General features: G+C 37.0%; 1 protein-coding gene across 2 annotated transcripts in view; it reads left to right on the top strand.

Moving 5' to 3' along the window:
• Positions 1-17,631, top strand: part of Neos (nuclear receptor coactivator protein neosin) — a 59,593-nt gene that overhangs the window by 28,566 nt on the left and 13,396 nt on the right. For both annotated transcript variants that reach the window (XM_089100390.1, XM_089100391.1), the window contains exons 4-6: positions 1,032-1,178; positions 13,846-13,994; positions 17,267-17,586. In XM_089100390.1, the coding sequence (XP_088956516.1) occupies positions 1,032-1,178; positions 13,846-13,994; positions 17,267-17,586 (616 nt within the window). The remainder of the gene's footprint in view (positions 1-1,031; positions 1,179-13,845; positions 13,995-17,266; positions 17,587-17,631) is intronic.

Below are 17,631 nucleotides of genomic sequence, written 5' to 3'. Positions count from 1 at the left end.
TACACAAATTTTTCATGTAAATATAGAATTTCAGTTTGATCCCCCGTTTTACGCCTTTAATAGCCTCCTCCCCCGGAAAAAATATTCCTGCGAGGTTAGCTCTCCTTGTTATTAACATAATCCTTATTAAATCTTTTATTTTTGCATTTATAGGGAGTATATATCGTTTTAAAACCCCAGGAGAAAGTTACGATGAGTTACATATTTAGAAGTCTGGAGCTTTCTCTCCTTAACTATGCTGATGATATTTTAAACCTTGACCGGACGCTGTCATCAATAGAGGAAAATTGTTCTGTGCTTATTCTTGAATACGGAAAAATATCTTTCAATGCATCTAAGAGTGAGATTCTTATTTTTGGCTTGTCTCAGGCTATGACAGAAAGAGTGAAGCTAGGAAATCAAAATGTTTTCCCATCTGCATGTATCTTGGCCTTCCAATCGGGACCAGTCTCAAATCAACACGCTCCCTCCTGCTTTCGCATCTTGGTAAAAAGTTGCAAAAAGCATTTGGGCTTCTTGTGTGCTGTGAAATATGATACAACAGGCGTGTACTAGCCAGAGTCTACAACTCATTCGCCCTCCCTTATGTTATTGCCTCTTTCCCCTTTCTGGAACATCTATGTGCACAGACAAAAAAAAAGTATAAGGTCTATGAGTTTTAGATGTGGGAAAATTCTCTAGAGAAAACCTCTATGGTCTAGAAGCACGCAGCTGATCGCTACTTATGGTTTGGCTGAACCCCCGCTGCAGCTGAGAGTCTTCGTGAGGGATTTTTTGAAAGGCTAGGTCAGTTTTGAATATTTTTTCTAGGCAATGATTGAGTGCTAGTTTGTGTGTTATTCGTGTTCTTGCAGGTTGTTGTATTTTTTCTATTTCTCTTATTTACTCCATTATAACATCCTCGTGTGTTTTTATGGGGAATGAAAATTTTCTTTCTTTATTTCTTCTTTATGCATTGGTAGGACAATATTAAGTCATTTCACATTGGGTATTCCATTATTTGCATTAACACTTTTCTCTTTTTCACCTAGAGTTGAAGTTTTCTACAACTAGTCCACTGCCAAAGGGCAATATTGGAGGTAGTCTACCACCACCCCCGCCCCCTGAGCCTCTTTTAGATATAAATATGGAATCAAGGTATCCTGTAAACCCGGCATCTGGATCTTTTCGTGAAGATGGTATTAGTTGTCTTTTCTTTTCTTTCTTTTTTAGGTGGGAAAAGATAGGAAGTTGTGTAAGTATTAAAATATTAGTATAAAAAAGAAAAATAAATTCGCGATTCAGTGGGAGGATTTAAAGGTTCACTGATGTCATTTTGGGTCTCTTTATAGTGCGAAACTAAGTAGGGAAATTTGATTTCTGAAACACAACAAAGCTTCTTGCTTGAACTAGAATTATTGAGGTAAGGTATTCTGGAGCTAAAGTATATGAAGAACTTGGCATAATAATTTATATTCTTATTAAATTTGCAATGTTATATTGTATTACCTGAAAATTTTTAAAGTTGGATTTTTACAGCGCCATCATTTTATATTGGCTTTGATATGACCTTCCTCATAAGATAAGATAAGATATTTATTTCAAAAAATGACTAACACAAGCCCCGAAGGGCCGAATTCACATTTCGGGGTCATATAATAAAAAAAACATAGAAATAGCACAACAACTAAAAAACTGGCTAAACAATATCAAAAACAACAATATCAGAAAGGCAAAGCCATTAATTAGTCTAAAAAACAAAAAGTGTCAAATGTAAGAAAGTTAAAAAGGCACAAATTAAAACAAAACCAAAAAAAAAAATTGAGATAAAAATTATGTTAAAAAGGTTTAAAAGAGAGTATATAAAAAGGGGAGGGAACGGAAGAGCCAAACGGACACCAGAATGAATATCACCAGTAAAAAAAAAAAAAAAAAAAAAAAAAAAAAAAAAAAAAAAAAAAAAAATAGTGGTTTATTTGATCAGTAATGAAGGGGACAAAGGTTTTTTCATATATGGAGGTTAAACAACAGATGGGGGACAAGATAGGGATGGGTTCAGATACAGTACGTGGCAGGCAGTGCCTGGATGGGGAGTGTCTCTTGGGGAAAATGTTTTCCGTGCGAGGGTTTATTATTGCATTTTTTGTAAAAAGGAGGCACAGCGTTCCTCTCCTGTGCTCAAGAGTTTCCAGCTTGGCCTTTTTTATAAGGAGTGAATATGGTACCAAAGTTTCTTTAAAAATTATTCATAGGACTCTTATTTGAACAGATTGAGTTTTATTTGATTCATCACTGGAGATGCCAGGATGCCATACTGGACAAGCATATTGAAAATGTAGGCGAACAAACGAAGTATAAATTCTTAAAGAATAGGATGGGGGGGATGTTAAATTTATTCAAGAGCTTAAGGAGAGACATAGACGCATTAGCTCTACAGACAATATCATTCAGGTGGATATCCCACTTTAAATTAGAGGAAATTGTAACCCCAAGTAATTTAAAGGAAGACACAGAAATATCTGGGGGGATAGGGTCAAGGAAGGCGGGAATAGATTTCAAGAAATTTATCGTCATTATATTTGATTTACTTTCGTATTTAGGTTCTTAGCTTCATCCGAAATGTGGGATAGAATTTCAAGGGGGTCTCTTTTAATATTTCTGTGACATACTTCGAGGATCGTCAAGTCATCCACGTATTTCCACCTTTAGGGGAAGTCCTTACCAATATCGTTAATTATGAATAGAGATAAAAGTGGTCCCAATAAAGTTCCTTGAAGAATTCCACAATATATAGGGAAGGGGTTAGAGAAAATATTTTTATATTTAACAACTTGAGGATCAAATTGCTAACAGAGGATCAAGTTCAAAGTTAACCAGTAGTGAATGAATTAGGGTGGTGTGGTCAACCAGGTCAAAAGCTTTTTGGAAATCAACTAAGACAAAGTTTAGCCAAACATTTGGTTTATAAAGGTTACTTACTATGGTATGTATTACGTGGACAAGGTAATGGGTGGTGGAAGTTTTCTTTAAGTTACCAAACTGTCGGGTGTCAATACGCGGACAAATTTTATCCTTAAGCCAGTCACAGAGGAAACCTTCATAAAGTTTGGAAAAAACAGAAGTGAGCGTAATGGGGCGAGTGTTGGCGAAAGTCAGACTGGTGCATTTCTTAGGGACAGGTGTTGTAAAACCTTGTTTCCAGCAACTTGGGAATTTACCAAATTTTGTGATGAGGTTGAAAATACTTGATAAAGGCTCAGCAATTTTGTCTAAAAAGGCTTTAATTAAGTCAAGTGGGATGTCCAAGGGACAAATACTTGATTTTCTAAGCTTTAGAATTTTATTCATAGCCTCAGAGGGCGAAATAAAGGGGACGGAAGTATTGGAGGGAATATTTGGACTTGAGCCAGTGAAAGGGGGGAGACTTTGCACGATGGAAGCAAGGTACAAGTTCAGATCGTTGGCAGTCTTATTAGGGGGTTCAGGGAGATGAAAATCAATTTCGGAAGAACTTTGTCCTCATATTTCTTTAATTCTTCTGTAACATTGCTTTGGCTTGTTAGAATATAGATCTTTGACTTTATTATTATAATAATTAGAGGCTGCTTTTCTTAATTTTTTGTTTAGGAACTTCCTTAGACTATTAGCCTCAGTAATGCGACCTGCTTTGAAAAAATTGATTTTTTTTTCTAAAAAACTGATTTTTTTTTCTTATCATCCAGATAAAATTCTCCATAAAAGCTTTGTAGTTTCTTCGTTTTTTTAATTGGCTAAAGTTCAATAAATGCGTCATTTACGCGTGTTTTAATTCTATTTATTTTTTTGTTAATAAAAGACCTAAATATTTATTTGCTTGTGTGCGTTCACGAGAGTTGCTCAAAATTGAGCATAAAAATAGTCTGTGGTGTATCACGGTAGTATTAATTGCACATATAGATATTGGTTTGTTTCTTATATTTTTTCATTGTTTTTAGTTTTAGATTTAATGTGCATATTTTAATTTTAATTATTGTTTTAGATTTTGTGTTTACTCTCTGAATTAGTCTCTAATATATTTAGCGCTGAAGATACCTAGTTTTATATAGGCGAAATATCCGTCGTTTAATTCGTCTTTTCTTTTTACCTACTGGCCCATATACCCCTTGTTTTGTTCTTCTTTTAGAGACGTTTCTCTTTTTGTTTTCTTTCATTTTAATTATGCCTTTAAAGTTTGTCTTGACAAGACTCTACTTGCAAATATTGTAGATGTCAAGATGATGAAGTAGAGTTCCATTCCCCCCCCCCCCCACGAAGAAAGAAAAAAAAATCAGTTCCTGCTAATAATCCTACCAACAATGTTCTAGTGGGAATTGTTAAGAAATCACTGAGTAGAACTTCGATTTTGAATCGTAAAACTGCTCACAGTTTCCCGCTAGAGAACTTCAAAATGAGCTGTATCTTTTCTGTGTTAGACCCAAAATATCTTCTGTGAATCTTCAACACGTTTGCCAGTGTTGTAATATAAAGATGTTTCGTTGGATGAAACGACTTCTTAAAGAGTAACGCTCAAATAAAATTATGGAACGGAGTATCCAAAGACTAAAGTTAATTCTACTTGAAGCTTTCCAATTTTTAGGCAGAACTGGAAATAAGGGTAACAAAGAGAATTAAAATAACCCACTGTAAAGAAAATCGGAAAATAGTGGGGAATATTTTGTTCAAAGATAGTGTAGACCTAACAAAGACCCACTATAAACAAAATTTAATTGATAGTTTTTATGGATACATCTGACTTCTATTGTTTTGTCTATATAGATGCTATTTTCTCTAATTTTGTTTATATAAAAGGCGTCCAGAGCACGTGAATGTTTCTTACTACAGAGCGCCCTAGGGCATTCTCGTATTGTCCCCCTCCCCCATTGCTCTACGGAAAAGACAGAAACAAAAGCACGCAGCTTGGTCTAATTATCTTTAGGTTATTCAAAGTTGGCACACCGAGAACTGAGTACTTGAAAAGCAGCTTCGTTCGACGCCACCGTGCAAAAAGTGGGGTAGCAAAGTAGCAATCCTACTTGGCAGTTTTCAAATTTGTTGGCATATTTTGTCCGAAAATATAATTTTTACATATAAAAATAATTTTTGCTCAAAGAGAAGTTGTCAAGACACAAGTTGTGCTCAGCCGTGCAAAAAAATGGGGTAGCATAGTAGCAATGCTACTTGGCAGTTTTCATGGCCTAGTAAAATTTATTAGCAGATTTTGTCTGAAAATACCAGTGTTTCCGCTATCCCCGAATTTTTTGGGATTTCCCCAAAAATCTGTCTTCCCAAAAAAAAGTCGGTTCCCCAAAAATCCCCTTTCGTTCAGGTTTGCCACCCATAGGGATTTATCACTAGTGACAATCCACGCCTAGTAACTTTCACTTAACTTGACATAATTTGTTCACTATTTTCCAAAGTTTTTGTCTCAATTATTTACTACACATCAAACACCAGACATAGATCATTGAATTACTGACCTTTGTTCCTGTCCGAACACGTTTATGCTCAGTGTAATTCTGAGTATCGATGCAAAGAGAGTTATATTAGACAGTTGAACCGTGAGTTTCAATCTTCTTTTCTCTTGCTATTCTGTTTAATTTTGAAAGGTCTGAAAATATAAGAGAGTTAGATTAAAAGATTAGTCTAAAATGAAAAAGGAAAGTATGGTACCGATGCCGTGGGGTGGGGGGGAGGGGGGTTTCGTGGTAAATTTGGAGATATTTTCATTATCGAGCTGTAAATAGATTAACATTCCACTCGACCTTTTTTTATGCTCTTTCATAATATAACCGTCGTTTTACTCAGAAATTATATCGACCCTTTAAGATGATACCTTTTTCTCCTATTTTTTACAATTTAGTTTTGAGTCTTATGTTTCTTCTACTATAGTTTTTGGGCATAATATATAAGTCTTAAATACATAATAATTCAATGCGTGATAGATTAAAGGGTACTTATGTATTATACCGTCAACATTCAAGTTTACGCTGTGTAAAACTCGAGAACAAACCCGTTTTATCTGTCTGTTTTAAGAAATGATTAGCTTACGCTCAGTGAAAAACAAGTGGCGGGTAACAGAAAACATTGGAATTATATAATTTGGGCAATATATTTGCACACTAAGGGGGGGGGGGGGGGTAGGTTAGTTATGGTCAGGTTACCCCCCCCCCCCAGTATGCCAATATATAAACTAAATTTGTTTCTAAAGTTTTATATTTTCATCATGTTTTAGTATTTTTCATTAGGATTAACCTAACTTCACTTCTAGAGTCTTGGCGGTATAATACATAAGTACCAATTAAAGGAATTAATGTTTTTGCCAGGAGTCTTCACCATTTAAAAATTTGTTGAATTTTGCTTCATTTGGTATGTAAAAATTAAGTACTTTTCTTTTTTCCTTGAGAATCTTATTTTGCATATAACCTTTTATCTTCAAATGTATTCCCCTCCTCCTCCTCCCCTCACCATTGCTACTCTGATGCCCTCCCCCCTGCAATATTTTTGGTGGATGTCCATGCTTGATTGAGTAGTTCAACTGCAGTCTAGCATCTTTTTACGGTCTTGGAAAGCTGTTAAGTAAGTGAATAAAATTTTACGAAATAGATGTTCTGTTCAAATTAGGGCATTGGAAATTTTTAAATATCTAGGTTTACCTCCGCAACTTCTAATTCTTGAGCAATTATTAACCCCGTGTGAAGGTTAGTGTTGAGATAAAAAAAAAAAATAGAATTAAAAAAAATTGGTGAATTTAGGGAAAACTTTTCATAAATATAATCTTTTTACCGTAAAAATTGCAGTCCCTCCCCTCTGCCCCTCTTAATGAGACAAAATTAAGCAATAGATTATATTCAGAGTCGGGGAACAGTTGATTAAAACGGAATATTGTTTTCAGGCTTATTTTTTACAAATGGTTGGTCTTTATTTCTTACTCTGCTACCTGATATCCGTGCTTGAAGATTGATCAAACAGTTTGTGGGAATGAACTCGACCCAACGGGAACCAAAACTCTAAAAAAGGGCTCTAAAACTGCAAAACATAAAAGAGCTGTTTTCGTTTTTGATATTTTTTTTTACCAGGTGATGTATCTCTTCTGAAATACAGGCAAACTCTGGAAATAATCCATTAAATTACTTCCGTAAATTCAACTTGTAACTGGATAGCAAAAAGTTACTGGGTAGGCTACTTATGATAAAGGACAATTCAAATTTGAAGATACATATTGTATCTTAATATCTGAGAAAAAGGGAGGGGGAGGGGGTAAAATTTTGAAAAGGTCTGTTTGAAATACATGGGAAGTGAAAATTTCGGCTGTAGGGTCTGTGAGTGCGCTGATTTTATATATGATGTTCTTTCGTTCTGAATCGCTGTACCGAGGACCCAGCTAAAGTCCAGAAATTAGTATTGAACCGTTTACTGAAATTGAACCAATTTATTCCAGGGTTCTTATGTTGCTGGGGTGTCTGTCTGTAGATACCTAAGCTGATTTAAAGTATTGGTTCCCGTCGAAGAACTTGTTTTATTTTATTTCACAGACCATCAAATTGCAATCTAACTCCTTTACAACTTGACTAACAACTCTTGTAGCATACCTAGTTCAACTCTACCACCAAGTTCAGCAGTTGAGTGCTCATTGTCTGTGCTTTACTTACTTCCTCATTCAGAAAATAAATCTATTGAAAAGCCAGACAATCATGTTACAGAACTGTCAGTAGGTCTTTCAGTGCCCCAGAGCCTACCAATGTAAACCCTATATGGTAGTTATCTCTAACCCTCCTACATCCTCCGCACCAGGCAATCCCCAGAAACGACCCAGAGCCGATGGCACCAATTTTGCAGTGACCGTAGAGTTAGACCAGCTAGTATTTGTTATAAGTATGATAAAAGCTCTTCCACACAAGCTTCAGAACGAAGGAACATCATCATCAAGCTCTGTATTAGTAAACATCAAACCTAGTAGTATTAACGTCTTTAAACCTTTGGTGATATTGACACATAGTGCCAAAACAATAACAAGACTTCAGACTCTTTTAAACGAGTAGTTTAAGTTTCTAACTTTTGATAAAAAGACTGAGCTTTGGACCCAGTGTTTAACCTGCACCAACACTAATCCAATCACTTACAATTTTTCACTTGGAACTACCTTTACTGACTCAAATCAACCTAGGAAAATCCGAAATCTCAAGACAAAAATAGTCTGGCATCTAGAATCGTCAGCTCTTAAGCAAAGTCAGCTAGATGACGCTGCCATGAAGTCCAAAGCAGATCAGTTTATGTGTAGAAACCATAGAATAGGGTTGGTCTGTGGTCCGAATGCTTATCGGCAGCTTAAAGTGGGTCATGGTTCCCAGCTCCAATATGAAGGCGATATAATTCCTGATAGCTTGAAACGCCTTCCTATAGGTGAAATGAACCACAGTTGCATGTTTGTTGCTAGTCTAACTCCCATTTTGCCAAAGTTATTGAATCCCAACTGCAAAGATGCCCTAATACAAATCTACCCGCTACTAAACGCCACCACCATTTGCTATTTTTGCCGACAAAATGACGCCTAAAAGGTGAACGTTCCAGATTGTTGGTATTATTTCTTTTCCTTTCTGGACGTCTTGATTCTTTCATTGTGGACTTTCCAGTCGTTAGTAGGCATACAGGATTAGACATCGCATACGCTCTGCTTGAAGCTTTGAAGCATCGATCTCTAACGGTAGAAAATATCAAGCAGCAGCTTTTAGGCGATGCAATGGATGGACAATATTTTACGCTTCATGTGCCCGCTCATCTTTTGACGCTTATTGGTGTCCGTGACTCTCCCTGGTATAAATTTAACTGAGATCCAGCGTATCCCGTTGAATTGGCTGAAGGAGATACCCGAAACTTGTCACGGTGGGTCTCAGGTTTTTGTGACCTCATATCCAGCGCTAAAAAAAAAAAGATGGGCTATAGAAAAAGTTTTGAAGCAATGATAACCCTTGCCGAGACACAAGGATTCAGTTTCAAGAAGCCATCGTTCTTTTCCTCCGCTAGGTTTGCTACATACTCAGCACAAGTTTTCAAAACTTTCAGGGACAATTACCCCCTGATGTGTTCCTTACTTAGTAACAATCAAGATGATTATTTGAATAAGATCTCACATGCCGATTTCTTACTTAGTTTAGAAGGGATTATTGATATTTATGAAACTATATTTAGCCTTTCCCTTTCACTCCAAAAGGTGGAGCTCTTACCATGGAAAATTATGAATATACTGAATAAATACATTGATGACCTCGCGGAAATGAAAATACAACTGTCACGAGACGATCCAGTTGATTCTTAGCTAATTCCTTGCTTCTCGAGATCGACGTCTTCCTTATCGACAGATTTTTTATACCATGGAGATCCCGTAGTTTTACGCCAGAAACCCCTGATGTCGCGAGGGACGCCTTCGGTTATTAATAGAGATGTGCTTTCTAAGTTGGGAGATTTTGCAGGAATGGCTCGAGAGACGGTTGCTGCAACTTTCCAAAAATTTCGCAGCTTCTTAGGCAAACTATTTAATAATCTCAATTCACACTTTTTCGTTGCTACAAATTGGTACAACTCAGTTGACGAATGGACTGCCTTTGTGGGAAATATATTTGATACCAGCTCGGTTGAATTGACGATCAGAAAATCTGATCAATTTGGACACATGGTTGAACTTGGCTAATTTAGAGAGTTTCCAAAATTTGCCACGAAGTGCAGTTCTCGACCAGTACAAAACATGGTTAAATCGTGTTTCTAGCGTAAATGTAGATCCTAAGCATTCACTGTATGATGGCTTTCCCGAATTTCTTCACCTCTTATTGTACTGTATGTGCAAGACGTCATGCGAATCTGTTGTCGAGAGTATAGGCAGTATTGTGGACAAACGTGGTCGTCGCCGTAGTGTTAGTTTTGCCACTCTTTGCAGTGAGTTAGTTATCCAGTGGCAGGCCCTCCCCCCTATTAATGAAACATGTAAGCCATTATTTGAAGCGGCCTTCGACGCTCACTTTGGTTCACGGAAGAAGTGGCATTTCTTCCGACCAACCGATCGTGCTGAAAAAAAAAAATTTCATCGCATTAGTGAAATAGTAGACCGGATTAGCTACGAAAAGCCACGTATTCCACTTGCTTTGTTAATACAATTATGTCCTATATTCTCATTTAAACTTAATGCAATCCTGATCTTCAATGCTTCAAGACAAAGATATTGTTAATCCTAAAGTTTGGCATCAAATTTAGTTAGTACATAGCACGCTTTGTGAGTGAACTCTCACGCTGCTGTTTTTCAAAACTTGTTCAGACTAAAAGCTCATTGAGCTTCAATGTCGCTATGTGAAAATTTACTTTTAAGTCCTTGTTATCCCTCGTCCTTGTGGACAAATTTTTACTTATTCTACTTCTCTTCAACTGAAAGTGAATACATGTCGAAATCTCGCACAAATAACCAAATTCTCTCAAAACTGTTTATTCGTCAGTTGAAAGAATCTTAAAAGGGCTGGTAGCTATCAAGGTGTACATACAGTTAAAACAGGTAATGGGAAGTCTGAAACTTGAAATATTAGTAGCCTAAAACAGCCATACTACAATGTAGCAGCAATTTTCTGTTTATTTTGTGGATTAGATTATGGCAAACTAATATCACAGCTTCATAATGTATGTGACTGCCAGGCTGCCAATCAATATTGTTCTCCCAAAAAATCAAATGGGGCTTGTAGTATAGTCATGAATGAGTATCAAGCATGCAGTTAGGTATGCATTACTTTTACAATACCAATAGCATTGGAGTGTACAACTCCATTCATAAAGTAACAGCAGTAAGCTATAAACAGTATACTTCAGACTTTGAATGCTATACTCTACTAGCAGTATTAAAGTAAATATGATACAGTAATTTTGATAAAATGGTACATATAAAATTAAGGAGTATGATATTTATGGCGAGTATATGGCTTGTCACTGAATTAGATTATATTGTTAATTGTGATTAAGAAAACTATTGATATATCTAACTGCAAGCTATACTAAGTTACATTTGTTACTTTTCTGCAAATCTTACGTATAAAAATAATTTTTGCTCAAAGCAAAACTGTCAAAACATAAGTTCTGCTGCTAAAGTGTCGGCAGCTTTTGGAATTCTGCTACTGACAGCTTTGGAACTTTGCACACCTGGTTCGACTTTGTACTTCGATTTTGACTGATCTTCCTGGAAAGGGTATATTTGAGCCTTTTTCTTTTGACTGCTTCAAAAGAAACCTCAGCAGGCATTTATAACCTCGTGCTGGAACGAGGTAAAAGAATAACGGAGTAACAGTTACTTAAATGTAGCTCTAAAAGATTAGTTTTTTTCTGGTGTGATCGGACCTTCGCTTCAGCATTGGAAATTCATTTCCGATCGGAACTTCAGCTTTTTTTCAACATTCAGGAATGATGGAAGAAAGCTCATTAGAAAGGAAATCGGATCTCTAGGAGATTTTTATAAGCAGTGAAAAAGGCTGGGCTACACAAGGTAGTAATTTCTGCCATTTTGTGGCGCAAAACGACAATTTTGGTCGGATGTGTGCTTAAAGCCATCGAGTGAAAATTCTGAGATGGGCAAAATGAGTCAGAAAGTTATATATTGAGCCTTCCAGTTTCAGAGACAGTATTGCCGCTGTGGCGTATTAGTTTCTAAAGATCAATATAATCCATGAAAAATAAATGGTTAATATACACATTTATTTTAAAGCTTCATGTAACTATGTTTATTCGTTTTTGACTTGATGAAACTATGTACATTGGTGTATAACTGACCATTAGCCATTATAAAGAAGGCCTAGTAGATTTTTGTATGGGTGGAGGAGCTTGCCTAAAGCCTCAAAAAGTATACTTTTATGCCCAAATTTTCTAATTCTCACTGAACCTTCAGATAAATATAGAAATAAATTTGAGGGGGAGGGTAGAATATGCTTTTTCTCCTTGATTTTCGGGAACATTTTTAACTGTGCCTGTAACATTGGTGCTGGGGGGGGGGGGGTTCATGGTGCTCCTCTTATCGCAGGCGATGTTTTTTCTGTGGTTCCACAGAAAAAAGGATTACATTCACTTTTGTATTAACGCAAAAGTGTAGAGGGAGGAATGGATCATGAAAACCACCAGGATATTTCTCAGGCGGGGGGGGGGCAAGTGCTATCAGGAGCTTTGTTTACACCGAGATTTAAATGGTAATAGTTCTCATTTTTCTATTTATATATATTGTCAAATATCTTCTTGTTTCCTGGGGGCATCGCCCCCTACTGGTTTCCATGGGGATAATCTTTGAAAAAAAATGTTCAAAGAAATTGCCTTGAAGACTGTGGAAATGATGATCCTGTAATGAATTTTGGTATTACAGGCCTCCCTCTTAATAGGTATTTGGAGAGGGGCATTTTTTGAGGGAGGATTATCACTCTTGAAGTTTTTTTTTTCAAGTATTAAACATGAACGTAAAAAATGGGGATTGAAGAAGGGAGTAGTAGCCCTCCTTCGAGATATTTTGATCAAACAGCTAGTAATAACAAACTATAGGTAAGGACTATAGGCTTGTCAATTGAAACCGCAACTCTAAAGTCTCTGTCTCTGCCAAAGTTGTTAATTTTGAAGTTGCTCATTAAGGGCTATAATTACGGGAAAATGTGCATAATTTTAGGAAAAGGAATTAAGCTCCCCCAAATAGCTGTTTTTCTGGAAGCATTGGTGGGTAAAAGTTAAACATTGATTTAAAGAGTTACAGTTAAGGGGGTGGTTAGTCTCCTTGAATGTGGAATAATCCGGAGTGTAATATTAGAAACGACGAGAAATTAAATAAAACACATTTTGATTCAAATGAAAGTAAAAAGTGACATTGAAACTTAAACTTAAGAGAAAGTATTCTGAATATAAGGGGGGCTGTCCCCTTCTTAACCCCTTGCAAGAATTTTTAAAGTCCTAGAGGAGGGAGAGCCCCCCATATATGGAATAAACTCTATTAGTTTTAGGTTTTTGTGTTGCTCATTATTTCCTTTTGAAAAAAAAGTATTTAATTTGATTTTAAGAGGCTTAAATGGAGAGCTTTAACGAAGTAAAGAATTGCTGATATTTTGAACAAAGTACCCTTGCCTTTTCCAGACCTCTTTTTTTTAAAGGGCATCAAAAGGGTTGAGGGATTTCGTATCCTGGGAATTTGTTTTTTTGCCGACTTTTGTTGGAACCCCTTCCTCAGTAGGATCCGCTTCTCGTACGCTAGAAAACTTGGATTGATCCTTCGCTTCGAAGAAGGACTTCTTGTAGACTACCCAGTTTGATTAATTTTCTATAAAAGTCGTGCATAAGACCTGATGAAGAGCAGGCCTGCCCACTGTATGAAATTGGCAAAACCCTCTGGGCTCCAATCAATTATATCCAGAATAGAACAATGGGACAAAAAAAAAAAAAAACTCACACTGACTATCGGGAATATTAAACTCCAAGGGAAGAGTGCTTAAAAAGGGCTTTGTCTGGCACCACACATCTATCTTGAAGCGACTCCCAAAAGGTGCTATTTCATTTAAGACTTCTGTTAGTTAATTCTAATGAAGGGTCTGTAGTTATTCAAATCTAGTGATTAAGTCCGGACAAAGACATAGTGATGTGTTGGGCACTTTATTTCCCTGGCACTATGAACTATATAAAACAGATCGTCTGATATCAAAATTTTCGTATAGTTGCTCGTATTTTCGTAAAATTTTGTCGTGAAGAGTCTCCAGATATGCGTTATTGGAGGGAATCTTTTCGTTTCTCGTTTTTTGCTGGTTAAATTGGCCGCCGCTGGTTACTCAGTTTATAGAATTTACACTTTGTCATTACTTGCAGATAATTTCAATCCATCGTTTGAGGAAAATTATGCTGAAGAAGGGTTTAACGAAAACTATGCCGAAGATGAAAATTATCCAGAAAATGAATATGCTGAAGATCCATTCCCAGAAGCTGTTGAGCAAAACCAATATTTTGGTGGACCAGAGGTATTTTATTGCTTGGTTCTCTATTTTATTTGCAAAACTATTTATCATTATAAATCGTAGGTAAAGATTTTTGTCTATAGTAGCCGAAAAATTAAAAAAAAGTTCTTTTGAAAGAAATATATACTTTAGTATGCACTGAAAACCCACCAAACCAGAATCCTGACTAACATCCTCCTCCATAGAATACAAGCAAGCAATCACTACTCATGTTATTCACGAGTATCAAGCTGGGTTTCAACCAGGACGATCAAGTATCGACCCAATCTTTACTGTGCGCTAACCGATGGAACGATACATTGAATTTAATAATGAGTTCTGTTAACCATTCACTGATTTTCCATAGGCCTTTGACCATATTTGGAGGAAAGGTCTGTAGCACATTCTAAAGCAGTATCGTGTCCCAGATGAAATTGTCAAAATCGTTGAAGTCATGTACTATCAGTTCAAAATTCTGACTACCGATGGGCTGTCTGATGAATTCTCGACAACTTCCGGAATCCTCCAGGTATGCATCATATCCTCGCATTTGTTCAACCTATTTTTGTATGCCAACCTCTCCCTGATACCCACTGAGTATGGGGCGAAAATAGGTGGGATCCTTCTCGACAAACTAGCGTACGCTGATGATATCGACCAGGTAGCTACGACCGCTCAAAAACTCCAAAGACAGGTAGACAGGATCTCTAAAGCAACGAAGTCGTTTGGGATGCAGATTAATGTAAACAAAACTAAAGTCATAATTAAATCATGCCAGGACACTGCAAATACCGCCTCTATAATAATCGATGGCAAGCAAGTAGAAACAATAGATCGATTTCTTTGTCTTGGCACTCTATTAACTACTGATAATTGCACACTGCTGACATTAAACGCCGCTTAGCTAGCCCTAATTTCTGAAGACTCTTAAATTTATGGAAGTCTAATCACTTTTGAATCATCTTAAAACTCACCGTTTTAACAGCCTGATCATACCTATGGCTCTACATGGGTTTGAAACATGGATAATTAAAGCCGAAAACGATAATTAAAACCCTTTTCGCATTGGCATTCGAAATGAGATGCCTACGCCAGATACCGAAGATTAAGTGCAGTGACTGTGTCACAAAAGACGGAGTCAGAAGAAGACTATAATCACTTGGCACGATCCCAAGCAAAGTTAGAAGACAGAAACTACGCTAAGAATAATCAGACCCCAGGTACTGATAGTGTGGCAAATGAGTTCTTTAAATATGGTGGTTGTGACGTTGCAAATAAGTTACAAGATTATGAATATGATTTTTGAAAGAGGGGAAGTACCTAGCGATTTTAGGAAAATTCTAATGAAACTCCTGTGATAAGAGTGAGTATGGTAATTATAGAGGCAGTAACCTGGTTTCTGTAGGAAGCAAATTAATTTGCATGATGATACTTTTTAGAGTTAATGATGCTGTAGATAAATTTTTAAGAGAAGAATAGTGTCATTTTAGGAAAGGGAGAGGATGCGTCCTCCAAATTTTTGCCCTAGTTTTATAGATTATGAGTAAGCGTTATATTCATCAGGTAGAAAAGCTTTAGCGATATCCTATCCTTGTATGGTGTACCAGATAAATATATTAAAGTGCTTAGTGCTATGTACGAGAATAACAGTGCTGCGGTTAAGGTAAGAAATGAGGTTAGTTGACGGTTTCGTATTAAATGGGGAGTAAAGCAGGGTTGCGTTCTATCCTCATTTATAGGGATTATTTTGATGGACTTGGTCCTAAAGAACATAGCAAAGGCAATGGGAAAACAGGGAATCAACTGGGAAGTAAAATATTTTAGACTTAAATTGTGATGATGATTTAAGCATCCTAAATATAAAGGTTAACCCCAAGTAGTTGCGTAGTTATAATCAAGTAGTTGTGGGCATCAGGGCCATGGCTAATTGCAGAAAAAGCCAAGACAGATAGTCCGGGTGAGAGGCAAATCGGGCATAAGCCCTTTTTAGGATTGTATAAAAAGGATGTAATTTCCCTTGATGATAGATAAGTTATATCATCCATCGGTCCATACATCATTTCTAGGGCAGAACTAAGGTAGATAGTCATAGAACTTAGGTATGAAAGATCGTATGAATTTTTAGAGGTTTTGTGAGTTTAGGGTGCAAGCATAGGTTTAAAAATTAAGGACAAAATCATTAAGATTAGGAATAAGTGATAGTGAAGAGGTGATGTTGGGTAACGAAAAGATGGATCAAGTGGGAAGCTTCACTTACACCTTGGTAGTATTATTAGTAAAGGTGGTGGGTGCAGTGACGGGGTTAAAATTAGAATAGCCAAGGCCTAGAGTATTCTTTTTCACAGTTGAAAAAGTTTGGAAGAATAGGAAGATAAGTCTGCGAGCCAAGATTAGAATATTGGGAGCTACAGTGATGACAGTGGTCAAATATGGCTCTGAAGCGTGGGCGCTCCGAAAAACGGAGAAGGGTTTGCTAGATGTTTTCCACCTACGGATTGTTTTGGGTAACTGACTGACTGACAGTATCTCAAACAGTAAGCTGTACGAAAAATGCCGCTTTCTAGAGCTATAATGAGAGAAAGGATTAGATGGCTAGGACACGTTCTGAGGATGAAGGATGACAGATTGTCCTTGTTGGCCAACCGTATAGGGCAAAACAAAAAGCGGGTCGTCCCCGAATTGGGTGGGAGGATGTCGTAAAGAAAAATTAAAGGGAAGTAAGAACTTCTCAGGACAGTGGAAAGAGGAAGGCTTTGAACAGATTGGGGTGGAGAAGGAGTAGCGTGTGTAGCTGTATTGGCCTCAGGCGGGTTGGTACTCCAGTGAGTTGTTAGTAATAGTAGTAGTAAATGCGCAATTTTTCAACGGTTATTTTGCAAAAAATCACAATAAACGCTTGATTTTGTCGAAATACCGAGTTTACTGTGATCGGTTACAAGGTCACAAGTGTGCAAGGCTACTGTGCCAAGTTTACTGTCTTACGGTCTTTTCATCCTCAGAGACCTCTTGGGAGGGGAAGGGGTGTTTCAGTCCCTTAGATAAGGCCTAGTTATCTATAAACAAAAATGTCATTTTATCCTATGTTATTTGAAAAATATTACGTATATCTCTCGAAATACGCTAGAGCTAGGATTTAAAATAAGATTAGTATTCTATTATTAGGCCATTTATTATCTTACTATTACTGCGGATTTTATTGTTGCAAATTATTGTTACTTTGATATGTAATAATGAAAAAATATATACATATTTCTTGCTCTTTCCTTCTCTCAATCATTTAGTCCTTTGTCTTCTAGGGTCAACAGAAAGATATGGACTTTCGAGGAACTGCTGCCCTGGTGCCGGATCCTAGAAGCGGTCCTTCAAGACGTCCTTCGGAAGACATGCTACGGCCGGGTTTCCGACCCAGAGGATCAGTCCATTCAAACCAAAGATTTCCTAGAGAATCTGGGCCTAGGTTTCAAAATCATAGGCCACATGGCCACTGGGAGGCTCCAATAGAACCTTTGGAAAGTGGTTATGTAGAGGGACAATCACTGGGCCCGAGGCGGTATGCAAAAGAAGAGTCCAGACCGGGAAAGCCCCCGCGCAATCAAATTTCAGAAACTGAAAATGTGTACGTTTACCTTTTTACAGCACTTTAGGGATGGGGTGGTAGAAA

Source organism: Artemia sp. Qi Xiang Cuo, chromosome 14, assembly GCF_049724085.1.
Source record: "Artemia sp. Qi Xiang Cuo chromosome 14, ASM4972408v1, whole genome shotgun sequence".
NCBI classification, from domain to species: domain Eukaryota; kingdom Metazoa; phylum Arthropoda; class Branchiopoda; order Anostraca; family Artemiidae; genus Artemia; species Artemia sp. Qi Xiang Cuo.
This window is presented reverse-complemented; position numbering and strand designations above follow the sequence as displayed.